The sequence below is a fragment of the Triticum aestivum genome, chromosome 2B (assembly GCF_018294505.1).
Source record: "Triticum aestivum cultivar Chinese Spring chromosome 2B, IWGSC CS RefSeq v2.1, whole genome shotgun sequence".
NCBI lineage: Eukaryota > Viridiplantae > Streptophyta > Magnoliopsida > Poales > Poaceae > Triticum > Triticum aestivum.
The window spans coordinates 221,062,978-221,076,842 of record NC_057798.1 but is presented as its reverse complement, the minus strand read 5'-3'; the positions used below and the strand labels follow the sequence as shown (position 1 = coordinate 221,076,842).

Here is a 13,865-nt window from a genome sequence, read left to right as displayed (position 1 = left end):
GGGGGGGTGCACATATTTGAGCATTACTATTTTTGTTGTTGATGAAGATTAACATGTTTCTTACACGTCCTATGTGATGTAACTAAGTTGCCATCTTAGAATTACTTGGACAAGCTTACGTGGAAATAAGCTTGGCAAGATATGTTGATTCATTGGTTTTATTATGAACGCCCTTGTATTGTCCTATTCACTAAAAGCATATCATTTGAGACGCGTATTACGTGTGCAGGCTTACTAGTAAACCCTAGCCTCTCTCCCGTACCCTCAACCGCCTGCCGCCCGCACCATTCATTCATCACAACCCCGCAACATTCATTCCAGAAACCCTAGTTCCCAACTGATGAACGGCGACACCTTGTTGGCGATGGTCAGCCAAGGTACGAGGAATTTGCACAATCTACTTTTAATGTCAGGACTGAGGATTGCAATCTACGAGAAATTTTATACAGATTTATGATCCATTCAGGGCCGAAACATTCAACCCCCCCCCCCCCCCCCCCCCCCTTCCCCCCAGCCGGCCTCCCCCGCCCATGCAGAAATTGTTATCTGGTTTTGCTTTGTAGTCTGTGTGCATCCTTTGCTTGCTTGTTTTTTTAGTGCCCTGATGGTTCATTAACTCCGATCTCATATCATCGCATTATTTTCTAACGATACGCTTGCTATTACTATTGGATTTGATCTGACTGATCTTTCTTCCGTATTAAGAGCTTATGGAACGCGCACGGGGCTGGGACAGGCTGATCCCCTGGACGCCTGAGCATGTTCTTTTCGAAGATTATTTGGAATATCTCACGCAGTACTTCCACCGTAATGCTCCTGATAATTTCAACCTGCATGCTGCAGCCTATAGTGTACGTTCCCTCTTGCCTATACCAACCTAAAATGTAATTTGTTGATTGCTTTGCTCATTTACATTTTTACATGGTTTCAAATGCAATCTTTTCAAGTGTCTGGAGATGGAGCAGAAGTTGAGTTGTGCAGTAGGCTTCACTCCTAACCTTGCTGAACTGAGCAACCGTATCAAGGAGGAAGCACGCAGTGTGACCAAATCAGAGCTTGAATCTCCTGTTGCAGCTGCTGCCTTTCTGGTACATGTCCGCATCATACAACTTTGATCAGAATGTTGCATTGCCTGCCTATTTCTTGTTTTTAGTGTTTGATATTTGTTAACTTATCTGCACCATTTGACAACTGATCTATGGTTTCAAGTGTATTGCAGAAGAAGCCAAGTTGATGTCTGAGTTAATGGCATGTGAAATCAAGAACCGTGAAGAGCTTGATGATTTCATTACCGATGTGCTGGAAGATCAGCCGATCAACTTTAGCAATGCGGTCCGTCGGATTGTATTTAATATTCTGACCACCTACAAAGGGTCTTGTTCTGAAGCTGTCGCTGCTTCCATATTGGTATGTCAATGCCTTTGGCAAAAGTTTACCAAATCTGAAGTATTCATGCTTTTATGCATATAAGCTTGTCACTGGTTTTTAAATGATGTTTTAATCTTTGAAGGCCATGAGAAAGGAAGCTAATATTCTACGTGAGTTGCTGAAGCTAGATCAGAACAACATGTACCGCTTTGCAAGGTTTAACATCTGTGAAAGTCTGCGGCGTTCTTTACGGAAATTTCTCATTGGCATTCGTGATTGCAACTTTCCAGAGTATGATCTGAATATTCAAATTCCATATCCCATGATTTGATCTGATTCTTGCACCACTAATTTCACATGAACATTGATGTCTAAACTATTATTCATCTTTGTTTTTCTTGTTGCATTTTTATCATTTGGCCCTAAATTTATTTTGTTTTGTGTGTCAACAGATTGCCGATACCTGAGCCAGTTATGCAAAGTGAAAAAAATCATGATATGGGTTCGTGCCCTGATGGCACTGTTGTGATTGCGGTCTCTAGTACTCCCGTAACCACCAGCGTTACTGCTCCTGCTACTGCCATATCATGGTATGATCTCTAACAAACATTTTCGGCTGGGTTTGGCAGCTCAGTTTGTTTGAGGTATTTGGAGAATACCATGGTTTTCTCAGAAACCTCAGTTTTCAAAACATTGAGGTGTTTGGTTTCAATGAATAGCACAGTTTTATAAACCGTAGTATCTCCAATACCATGTTTTTTGGTATTAGCTTGCAAAAATGTCTTATATTTTGGGACAGAGGGAGTAATTTAAGAAAGTGGTATTGACTACTTTTTTCTAAACTGAAGAAGAAAAAACTGTGGTTTTAAGAAACTGAAGTATACATTGCCTAGACAATTGAATACTGAGGTCTTAGATTGCTACGGTTTTGAGAAAACTATGTTGCCAAACTAGGCCGTGGTTTTTTGTCGCTAGTTAATAAAGAATGAATTAGTCCCATTACCTTAAGTAAACCTAGTCTCTCCCCCATCTTCTGGCCTGTTGTCTCCTGACCCACATGCCTCATCCGTTTGTCCTGTCTTCTAATTTCTAGGACCCCCTTAGCTGGCGAACGTTCGCTAGGAGGGGGTGGCATGTGTGAACAATTTCGCTGGCATTATTAGTTGTGAGGGGTGGCAGTTTCTTCAGAGCGACATGGCAGTTTTTATCAGAGAAGGCAAATGTTCGTTTAAAACTGCCACCGTTTGATCTCATTTCATAACTAATACTGCCATCAAAAGCGGTTCGTTTGCCACCCCTCTCCCAGCGAACAGGCGCCAGATAGGATTTCCGAATTTCTAACCTCACAGCATCCAATCTATAAAATCCTAGATCCCACGATGAAAGGACATATGTACTTATCTGATTAGGTCTTGTGCAGTGACAACACCTTGCTCGCAATGGTCAGCCGTAAACATATGGTCAGGTTTCTGGGGACTATGGAAAACACAAAGGAATTTGAAGATGTCAACGATGTGCCGCCATTGGATATCATCCTCTACAAAGGTACAAGGAATTTGCATGATCTACCTTTTGTGTTCAAACTGTCATTGTTATTCTATTCAAGGAAATTTATATATGATATCTAGCTTGCTCTGTTGTCTGTGTGCATCCTTTGTTTGATTGTGTTGTTTAAGTGTGTGATGGTGCATTTCCCTCTGATCCCTCGTTGCATTATTTTCTTCCCTTTGATTACTATCACCTGATTTTATCTGACTAGTTTTTCTTCTGTATTAAGATCTTATGCAATCCGCATGGGGTTGGCACAGGCTATTGCCCTGGACGCCTGGTTATGTTCCTTTTAAAGTCTATTTGAATTACTGCACTGAGTACCTTGCTGAGTACAACAACCGGAATACTGATGGTAATTTGAACCTTTATGCTGCAGCCTGTATTGTAAGTTTTCCCCTGCCTCTACCAAACTAAATTGTTGTTAGATTGATTGCTTTGCTCATTAACTAACGCCACCGCATAATAATGTTTTCAAGTGTCTGGATATGGAGAAGTCGATTCCTGCAGTGGGTTCCACAACTAGTCTTGTTGAACTGAGCGACAATATCAAGGAGAAAGCGAGCAGTGTGACCGAATCAGATCCTGAATCTCCTGTTGCAGCTGCTGGCTATATGGTACATGTCTGCATCATACAACTTTGAACGTGGCATTGCCCATCTAATTTCTTGTTTTTAGTGCTTGATATTTTTTAACTTGTCTGCACCATTTCAAAACTGATCTATGGTATCAAGTGTATTGCGGAAGAAGCCAAGTTAATGTCTGAGTTATTGGCATGTGAAATCAAGAACCATGAGGAGGATGATTTCATTACCGAGGTGCTGGAGGATCAGTTGTTCAACTTTAGCAATGCGGTCCGTAAGATTGTGTTTAATATTCTGTGCACCTACAAAGGGCCTTGTCCAGAAGCTGTTGCTGCTTCGATGTTGGTATGTTCATGCCTCTCAAAATAGTTAGGCTTACGGTTTGCCGAATTTGAAGTATTCATGCTTTTGATGCTTATAAGCCTCTTGTCATCGGTTTTTAAATGATCTTTGAAGGGGTTGAAAAAGGAGGCTAGTATCATAAGGGAGTTGTTGGAGCTGAATCAGAACTGCATGAACCGCTTTGTGAGGCTCCGCATCTGTGAGAGTCTACGGCGGTCTTCACGGCAATTTCTTTATGGCGTTCGCGATTGCAAGTTTCCAGAGTATGATCTGAATCCTAAGTATTATTTTGTTATGCCTGTTGCATTTGTATTGTTTGGTTTGAGTTCAATTATTTTGCGTTGTCAACAGATTGCTGGCATCTGAACCAGATAAGGCAAGTGCTCTGAATGATTGCGAAGCTGACCATGACAACATGAGTATGGAAAGTGAGAGCAGTGGAGAGATCAGTGGTACGACCTGTATGTAGAATGCACTGGCTTCTGTGAGTTAATTTTTGTTATCTTACTTGTTCAGAAGTCCTCCCTAACCAGACTTATTTGTTGGTTCAGGCATTGAAGTGCACAGTTCTCATGCATCTGACACGAGTTTGAGGCGTGGAAATGAAGTTGGAGAAAGGTTTGTCAATTTACCAAGTGCCATAATGTTTTGAAATGTATAAATTTTTCAGAGTCTTAAGGCTGCGTTTACTGAAGTTTCTTTCTTGCATACGGGATTGCAAGTTTCCAGAGTATCCTCTGAATAATAAGTACTCTCTTCGTCCCATGATATAAGGTGTTATTACATCCAATATGTGCATCTTATATTATGAGAGGGAGGGAGTATTGTTTTATTATTCTAGTTGCATTTATATTGTTTGGTCTGAAGTTTAATTATTTTGTGCTGTCAACAGATTGCTGACATCTGAACCGGAGAAGGCAAGTGCTGTGGATGATTGCGAAGTTGACCACGACAACAAAAGACGGAAAGTGAGCAATGGAAAGATCAGTGGTACTATCTTTGGCTCTTGTTTTATTGTGGAAGACGATAATCACAGCCTAATTTTTATCATTAGTGGAAGACGATGATCTCATGCTAGTTTTTATGCAGTGGGCGAAGATGCCACAATGGCCTGATTTCACTATTTAGGATAAATACAAGGATTGGTGGAACAGCAATGATGACACTGGTCTTTTGAACTACTCTACATCGTGTTCCATTAAAGTACACTGTAACTTTGTTTAATATTCACCACAAGCTCGAAATCATTGTAAATGTCCCTATCCCCCTTTTGAGCTTTTCTTCAATTTGTGGTATGCTTGTTTTGTCCATTTATGTTGAACACATTTTTATTATCTTCTCTCCGATCCAAGTGTGCCTGATGTTTGGAACAATTGCTTCTTTATGTTTGCGGTTGATGCCTATCAGTACTCAAATACTGAAGTGAGGGGTTTAGGTGCTTGATCTCAAGTCAACCTGATTCTTTTTGTTTGAAAATTTCAATAAATCATATTTCAAAGTTTTAAAAAGAAATTCCACTTTCATATGGGTTTATTATATCTTTAGGGTGTTTTACGTCAAATATGGGAGCTACACATTTTTTGTTGTTGATTTTTAGTAGTCCATTTGGATGGGAATAAGTCCGGCATGGATTTTAGGTCTGCAATTTGACTAGTGATGATACATGTGTTGTATGACATAAAAATTACTCCATGCCCAACATGTGAGGGATTAATTTTTGTTGTATGACATGTGGAGTGTAGCTCTAGATTCATAGTTTCTAAACCTATATTAATACTCCCTGCATCATGCAAAATGTATTGTTTTTTCTTGTTCGTGTTTGATACTAACCATATTAAAAGGGCAGTACTAGACCCATCCCAGCCATCAAACGTTGATTACACACCATCACTATACAACACGATCACAGTTGCATAATAATCGAAGTCCAATTCACTTGTAATGTAAACTCATAACAAGATATCAAATTGAGAACGTTTACGTTTAAAGTAATGATCCAAATAAAAATATATTACAGAATATTGAGATTTACTTAATGCGCTTAAAAAATTCTCGCACAATATCAGGCATGTTGTCTTTAGCTTCATTCACACGATGTTTGAGCAAGTATAATAAAAACCGCTTCCTCAACTCATACCCATCCTGCAAAAGCAATATACGTAGTTAGGACGAATACTTTACATGGAAGATTTAAAAACATGTACAAGGCACAATACTCACCGCACAAACCGGCTGCACAAGGTCTTTACCATTCCACCAGAGCATAAAATGAAAGACATAAAAGCCTGATAAATCCCTGCAATTTACTAAATTGTTATTGTATTAAATATGGTGATAATAAAAATAAATGTTTGTATGATAAATTTATTACCCGTCTATGCTCATTGGAATACCATTAGGAAATACATGTTGCCATTTTGATATATCAGAATGCCATCCTGGTTACTTTATTTCGAGTGCTTCTTTGAATTCCCTCGCAAAACCTTTTAATTTCACTAAGTGCCTCAAAATGTTCATCTCCGTCGTTTGTGTTGTATGAATAGGATCCAGAATAGATACACGACATGCCTCTTTGTCGATGACGTATAAGATGTATCGACCAGTGGATTCGTATGAAAGATAAATCTACAAGTGGTAGGTATTACAAACAACAATAAACCATGACAAACAATGGAAAAAATACCTTACTTACCATGTTGCATGATAAGATGTTGTTATCTATCCCAGGCCAGCTATCAAACAAAGTTGCCAACTTCTGGATAGTATCCTTATCGCAAAACTTTTGATCTCGTGTTGAATCCCGCAGCATGGACCGAGTAAAAAATATTATTTAAAAACATGTTCATATTAATGATATTGAATGAAGAATATGATAACTTACACAAAATTGTAGATCCATATAGTGTATTGGAGGGTCTGTGTGACGCCCGGATACTTAAGCTACAGCAATTCTCCGTTAATGGTGCCACATCACTTTGATTAATGTTGCTAATCTTGTGTTAGTTCGAAACCGATTCAAATTCAAGTTCAAAATTAAGCAAACAATAAAAGTTTTCAAATATTAAAACTAAAATGTTCAGAATGAACGAAATAGTAATAAGTAATTATGGTGGGAATCCACATATTTATAAAGTAATTAAAGGCTCTAAAATAACTAAAACAGTAGTTAAAACAATTAAATTAATGCCTATTGAATTTTGTAAAATATTAAACCATTTTATTTTGGGATAAGAATTAATGTGGCAGTAGTATATTTATAAATAATAATTTAGGTACTAGTGGTAATTTTTATAAAACTAAATTTGAAAGGAAACTAAAAGAGAACAGAAAAGATAAATAAAAGAAAATAGAAAAACCAAGATTAAAAACAACAACAACCACACTGTGCACTTGGCCCAGTTGTTCCTACAGTGCAGCCTGGCCAGCCCAAGCCGGCCTTTCATCCCTCTCCGGCACCTCTGGACGCGCGAGACGCCATGGCCGTCCAGAGCCAATGAACCGCACCATGCGCTCCACCGCGACGATCCCTGTAGCCCTAGCGCGGATAAGATCGACGCCACACACGCGTTGGACGATCCTCGGGATCTTTTTCCCCTATCCCCTCGCGCTGCTCCATCCTCGTCTGCCATGGCCGCCACTGTCATCGTCGATCGCATAGCCACCGCACGCCCCTCGCCGCCTTGTTGCTTCCATCAGATCCTACGGGATCCTCTTCGTCTCCCTCGCCGAAAGATCGGAGCCGGGGAGCGCCACGGCCATCGCCTGCACCATCTTCCCCAACCTCGGCCGCCGCATCTCATCGTCGACCTACGCATCCCCGACCATCCCCGAGCCTCCTGAGCAGTCCTACGAGTCCGTGGTGAGCTCCTCCTCCACCCCTGGTAGCCTCCCATCGAATCCGTCGCCGTAGACACCGTACACCGCCGCGGTTGAACTCACCGGAGCTCGCGCTCGTGCCCGTGGCCGCGCTCCCGCTCGTCCTGCTAGCCAGCCCGCGCGCGCCCGCGCATGCCTCGCTGCGTGAGCCCGCAGCTGTCCGCCGCCCGTTGTTCCCGCGCTTGCCGCTGCTGCTCTCTGCTCCTTGCTGCCGCTGCTCTATGCTGCTGCTGCTGCTACTCTGCTTCTGCTGCTCGCCAGCTACAGCTGCTGCCTATAGCGCCGCTGCCGCTGCTGCTCTTGCTTCTTGCTGCTCTTGCTGTCGCCGCTGTTCTTGCACTGCTGCTGCTGCTCTTGCTTGCGTTGCCTGCTGCCCCTAGCTATCGCTGCTGCTTGGCCATGGCCATTAGGTGAGATGTGTGTTCACATGTGTGTGAGGCACGGCTGTGCCTTGACATTTGTGGCCGTCCCAATTTGATTAGGGGTAGGATTAGTTTAGCACTAATTTCAGTTTAGGTTTGTGGAGTAATTAGGGACTAATTTAGTCTAAGCTAAGTGGCCGCATGTGTTTAGTTAGACTAGTTATTAATAAAGTAGTTAGCCTAATAGCCAATGACACATGGACCCCATGCCCCTATTGACTTGTCAGCCTTGACTGGGTCAACCCAAGCCCCTGGCCCCACTGTCATACACACCGGCTAGATAGCACTAGTTGACAAAAGAATATTCTGTTTTTTTAATTCGAATTAATATAATTCCAGAAATTCCAGAAATTGTTTAAATCTTTGAAAATTAATAAAAAATAAACCGTAACTCGGATGAAAATACTTTGTACATGAAAGTTGCTCAGAACGACAAGATGAATCTAAATACGCAGTCCGTTCGTCTGCCACACGTCTCTAGCATAGCAAACATGCAACAATCCACCTCCATTTCATTTGCCCGAAAACGTCAAACACCGGGAATACTTTCCCGGATGTTTTCCCCCTTAACCGGTATCACATATCCCTGCATTAGATCACCCCTAGCACCGCCTATTGCCTTGTTATATTTTGTGTTGCTTTGTTTGCTCCGTATTTACTGTTTCTTCCACCCTCTTCTTCTCCGGTAGACCCCGAGACCGGCGCTGATGCCACTGAGTACGACTACATCACCAACGACTCCTCCTTCTTGTCAGAGCAACCAGGCAAGCCCCCCCCCCTTGATCACCAGATATCGCCTATTCCTTCTCTCTACTGCTTGCATTAGAGTAGTGTAGCATGTTACTGCTTTCGGTTAATCCTATTCTGCTGCATAGCCTGTCATTGTTGCTATAGTTGTTACCCTTACCTGCAATCCGAATTGCTTAGTATAGGATGCTAGAATTCCATCAATGGCCCTACATTCTTGTCCGTCTGCCATGCTATATGATGACCCACGAGTATAGGGGATCTATCGTAGTCCTTTCGATAAGTAAGAGTATCAAACCCAACGAGGAACAGAAGGAAATGATAAGCTATTTTCAGCAAGGTATTCTCTGCAAGCACTGAAATAATAGGTAACATATTGTTTTGTGATAGGATAATTTATAACGAGCAACAAATAACAAAAGTAAATAAAGTGCAGCAAGGTGGCCCAATCCTTTTTGTAGCAAAGGACAAGCCTGGACAAAACTCTTATATAGAGAAAAGCGCTCCCGAGGACACATGGGAATTATCGTCAAGCTAGTTTTCATCATGTTCATATGATTCGCGTTCGGTACTTTGATAATTTGATATGTGGGTGGACCGGTGCTTGGGTGCTATTCTTACTTGAACAAGCATCCCACTTATGATTAACCTCTATTGCAAGCATCCGCAACTACAACAAAAGTATTAAGGTAAACCTAACCATAGCATGAAACATATGGGTCCAAATCAGCCCCTTACGAAGCAACGCATAAACTAGGGTTTAAGCTTCTGTCACTGTAGCAACCCATCATCTACTTATTACTTCCCAATGCCATCCTCTAGGCCCAAATAATGGTGAAGTGTTATGTAGTCGATGTTCACATAACACCACTAGAGGATAGACAACACACATCTCATCAAAATATCGAACGAATACCAAATTCACATGACTACTAATAGCAAGACTTCTCCCATGTCCTCAGGAACGAACGTAACTACTCATAAAGCATATTCATGTTCATAATCAGATGGGTATTAATATGCATATAGGATCTGAACATATGATCTTCCACCAAATAAACCAACTAGCATCAACTACAAGGAGTAATCAACACTATTAGCAAACTACAAGTACCAATCCCAGACTTGGAGACAAGAATTGGATACAAGAGATGAACTAGGGTTTGAGAGGAGATGGTGCTGGTGAAGATGTTGATGGAGATTGCCCTCTCCCGATGAGAGGAGCGTTGGTGATGACGATGGAGATGATTTGCCCCTCCCGAAGGGAAGTGTCCCCGGCAGAACACCTCTGCCGGAGCCCTAAATTGGTTCCGCCAAGATTCCGCCTCGTGGCGGCGGAGTCTCGTCCTGAAAGGTTGCTTATGATTTTTTTCCTGGACGAAAGACTTCATATAGCAGAAGATGGGCATCAGAGAGCCAACAGGGGGCCCACGAGGCAAGGGGGCGCGCCCTGGGGGGTAGGGCGCGCCCCCCACCCTCATGGACAGGTGGTGGCCCCCCTGACGTATTTCTTCCGCTTAGTATTTTTTATTATTTCCAAAAATAACTTTCGTGGAGTTTCAGGACTTTTGGAGTTGTGCAGAATAGGTCTCTAATATTTTCTCCTTTTCCAGCCCAGAATTCCAGCTGCCGGCATTCTCCCTCCTTATGTAAACCTTGTAAAATAAGAGAGAATAGACATAAGTATTGTGACATAATGTGTAATGACATCCCATAATGCAATAAATATCGATATAAAAGCATGATGCAAAATGGACGTATCAACTCCCCCAAGCTTAGACCTTGCTTGTCCTCAAGCGGAAGCCGATAACGATAAATATGTCCACATGTTTAGAGGTAGAGGTGTCGATAAAATAAAATATGGACATGAGGGCATCATGATTATTCTCATAACAGCAACATATATGGATATTGTCATATGATTTCTTATGCTCAAGTAATAATCTATTCACAATGGAAAGTATGAATCAGAAACTTTATTGAGAACTAACAAACTATAATCTCAGTCATTGAAGCAATTGCAATTTATCATAACATTAGAAAGAGTCTATGTCAGAGCTTTCTAGCAAGTCCACATACTCAACTATCATTTAGTCTTTCATAATTGCTAACACTCACGCAATACTTGTGGTTACGGAGTTTTAACCGGACACAGAGAAAGATATGGGCTTATAGTTTCGCCTCCCAACCTTTTACCTCAGGGGTAATGTCAGCAATAATAGTTCATGCTAACCCACATCCAATTAGATATATCTATCAGGATCTTTCCAACATCCTATGCTTGCCAAAGGATAAAATGTAAAAAGGAAAGGTGAAGATCACCATGACTCTTGCATAAGGTAGAGGATAATAGTAACAGATAGGCCCTTCGCAGAGGGAAGCAGAGGTTGCCATGCGCTTTCAGGATTGGATGCACAAAATCTTAATGCGAAAGAACGTCACTTTATATCGCCACTTGTGATATGAACCTTTATTATGCAGTCCGTCGCTTTTATTTCTTCCACATCACAAGATCGTATAAAGCTTATTTCCTCCACACCAATCAATCATACATATTTAGAGAGCAATTTTTATTGCTTGCACCGATGACAACTTACTTGAAGGATCTTACTCAATCCATAGGTAGATATGGACTCTCATGGCAAAACTGGTTTAAGGGTATTCGGAAGCACAAGTAGTATCTCTACTTGGTGCAAAGAATTTGGCTAGCATGAGGGGGAAAGGCAAGCTCAACATGTTGGATGATCCATGACAATATACTTTATCTCAGATATAAGAAAACATAACCCATTACGTTGTCTTCCTTGTCCAACATCAACTCTTGAGCATGTCATATTTTAATGAGTGCTCCCAATCATAAAAGATGTCCACGATAGTATATTTATATGTGAAACCTCTCTTTCTTTATTACTTCCTATTAATTGCAACAATGACCAAAGCTATGTTTGTCAACTCTCAACAATTTTTAATCATCATACTCTTTCTATGTGAAGTCATTACTCTCAATAAGATCACTATGATCACTTTTTATTATTTCTTTTTATTCTCTTTTTTTCTTTTGTTCACTCAAGATCATGGCAAAATAATCAAGCCCTTGACTCAACACTAATCTTTATTATATAGCTCATGGACTCGATTACAAAGAGAGATCATAAAGCAAAAATCAAAACTAGATCATGCCATAAACTTTATTCTACTAGATCAAGATACTACTAATAGGATCGAACTAAGAAAAACAGTAAAGATAGGAGTTGTGGTTGTGATACGATACCGGGGCATCTCCCCCAAGCTTGGCAATTGCAAGGGGAGTGCCCATACCCGTGTGATTATATCTCCTTTGTTGGTGAAGGGATTATTGATGATGTAGGCTTGTCGTCCATCTTCCAAGGCATAGGCTCACCATCATAGAAGAATGATCGAGTCTCCGGAAGCCTCAAATCTGCAGCCAAACTTATCCTCTTGAATCTATATTCATACTCACAATTTTGGTTTTGCAGGTCATAAATTTGGGCTTGGAGGTGCTCGATCTTCTTGTGAAGCTTGAAGATAGCCTCCCCAATGTCCTTGGCATCCAGCTTGTGGTTGTTGGTGAACTCCGTGATCATTATGTGATTGGAGTCAAGTCCACGCTCCACCATCTCCTGGCACTTGAAAACTTGTTGCTCCATTGCTTCAAGCCTTGTCTCCACGCTTCTGGTCCTCCGTGGTCCCTCAACATCACGGATGTGCAGCAACCGATCATGCCTCTCAATGGTTTGAGGGTGTTGCAGTACCTCCGTGAGGTAGAGGTTGATGACCTTCTCGAAGAACTTGTCCTTGGGGTGCTTGGAGACGTCATGATGATCTGGATCTGTCAGAAAAACAGGTCGAAACAAGAACAGAGGATAATTGCGTGATACGGGAGTCAAAACCTTCGGGAGATTATATAATAAATTTTTACCGACCAAAATACATATCGTGCAAGAAAACGGAGTCCGGAGAGCACACGAGGTGCCCACAAGGTAGGGGGCGCGCCCAGTAGGGTAGGGTGTGCCCTCCACCCTCGTGGAGGCCTCGTGACCTTCCCGGACTGCTTCTTATTTTCCTATTTTTCTACATATTCCAAAACAGAGAAATATTGCCATAAAAACTGTTTTGGAGTCGGTTTACTTACCGTACCACATACCTATCCCTTTTCGGAGTCTGAAACGTTCCGGAAAGTGTCCCTTATGTATTCCTCCAGGGTTATGATTTCAATAACATTGGTTTCAACATTTATGGGATTACCTAAGATATAATGTTTGATTCTTTGACCGTTCACCACCTTCGGATTTGTGCCTTCGAAATTGTTGATTTTTATGGCACCGGAATGATAGACCTCCTCGATAACGTAAGGACCTTCCCATTTAGAGAGAAGTTTTCTTGCAAAAAATCTTAAATGAGAGTTGTATAGCAATACATAATCACCAACATTAAACTCATGCTTTTGTATTCTTTTATCATGCCATCTTTTAACTTTTTCTTTAAACAACTTGGCATTTTCATAAGCTTGGGTTCTCCATTCATCAAGTAAGCTAATATCAAATAACCTCTTCTCACCGGCAAGTTTGAAATCATAATTGATCTCTTTAATAGCCCAATAAGCCTTATGTTTTAGTTCGAGAGGTAAGTGACATGCTTTTCCATAAACCATTTTGTACGGAGACATACCCATAGGATTTTTATATGCAGTTCTGTAGGCCCATAATGCATCATCAAGTTTCTTGGACCAATTCTTTCTAGATCTATTAACAGTCTTTTGCAAAATTAATTTGAGTTCTCTATTACTCAATTCTACTTGACCACTAGACTGCGGGTGATAAGGAGATGCAATTCTATGATTAACATCATACTACCAAGCATTTTACGAAAAGCACCATGAATAAAATGTGAACCACCATCAGTCATTAAATATCTAGGGACTGCAAACCTAGGAAAAATAACTTCTTTAAGCATCTTA

The 13,865-nt window shown here is 41.2% G+C and overlaps 1 protein-coding gene across 4 annotated transcripts; it reads left to right on the top strand.

Annotated features, from left to right (window-relative positions):
• The first annotated feature begins 214 nt into the window (after positions 1–214).
• Positions 215–5,271, top strand: LOC123041094 (uncharacterized). 4 transcript variants are annotated; one of them, XM_044463801.1, is made up of 15 exons: positions 215–377; positions 706–851; positions 948–1,088; positions 1,210–1,407; positions 1,511–1,659; positions 1,821–1,958; positions 2,789–2,913; positions 3,146–3,303; positions 3,396–3,533; positions 3,705–3,845; positions 3,957–4,105; positions 4,194–4,303; positions 4,394–4,460; positions 4,735–4,832; positions 4,932–5,271. In XM_044463801.1, the coding sequence occupies exons 1-15, from the start codon at positions 341–343 to the stop codon at positions 4,955–4,957; spliced, it is 1,821 nt and encodes a 606-aa protein (XP_044319736.1). In that variant the 5' UTR covers positions 215–340; the 3' UTR covers positions 4,958–5,271. The 4 variants fall into 4 exon arrangements, with proteins under 4 accessions (XP_044319736.1, XP_044319734.1, XP_044319737.1 ...); XM_044463799.1 differs by having other exon boundaries at positions 217–377; positions 3,651–3,845; XM_044463802.1 differs by having other exon boundaries at positions 218–377; positions 1,220–1,407; positions 3,651–3,845.
• The last annotated feature ends 8,594 nt before the right edge of the window (positions 5,272–13,865 follow it).

Excerpts from the sequence above, each read along its gene's own strand:
- LOC123041094 (XM_044463799.1), top strand. The coding sequence starts at position 341 with ATGAACGGCGACACCTTGTTGGCGATGGTCAGCCAAG. Across the intron at positions 4,106-4,193 it reads CGCGATTGCAAGTTTCCAGA|ATTGCTGGCATCTGAACCAG; the intron begins GTATGATCTGAA and ends CGTTGTCAACAG. Across the intron at positions 4,833-4,931 it reads GAGCAATGGAAAGATCAGTG|TGGGCGAAGATGCCACAATG; the intron begins GTACTATCTTTG and ends GTTTTTATGCAG.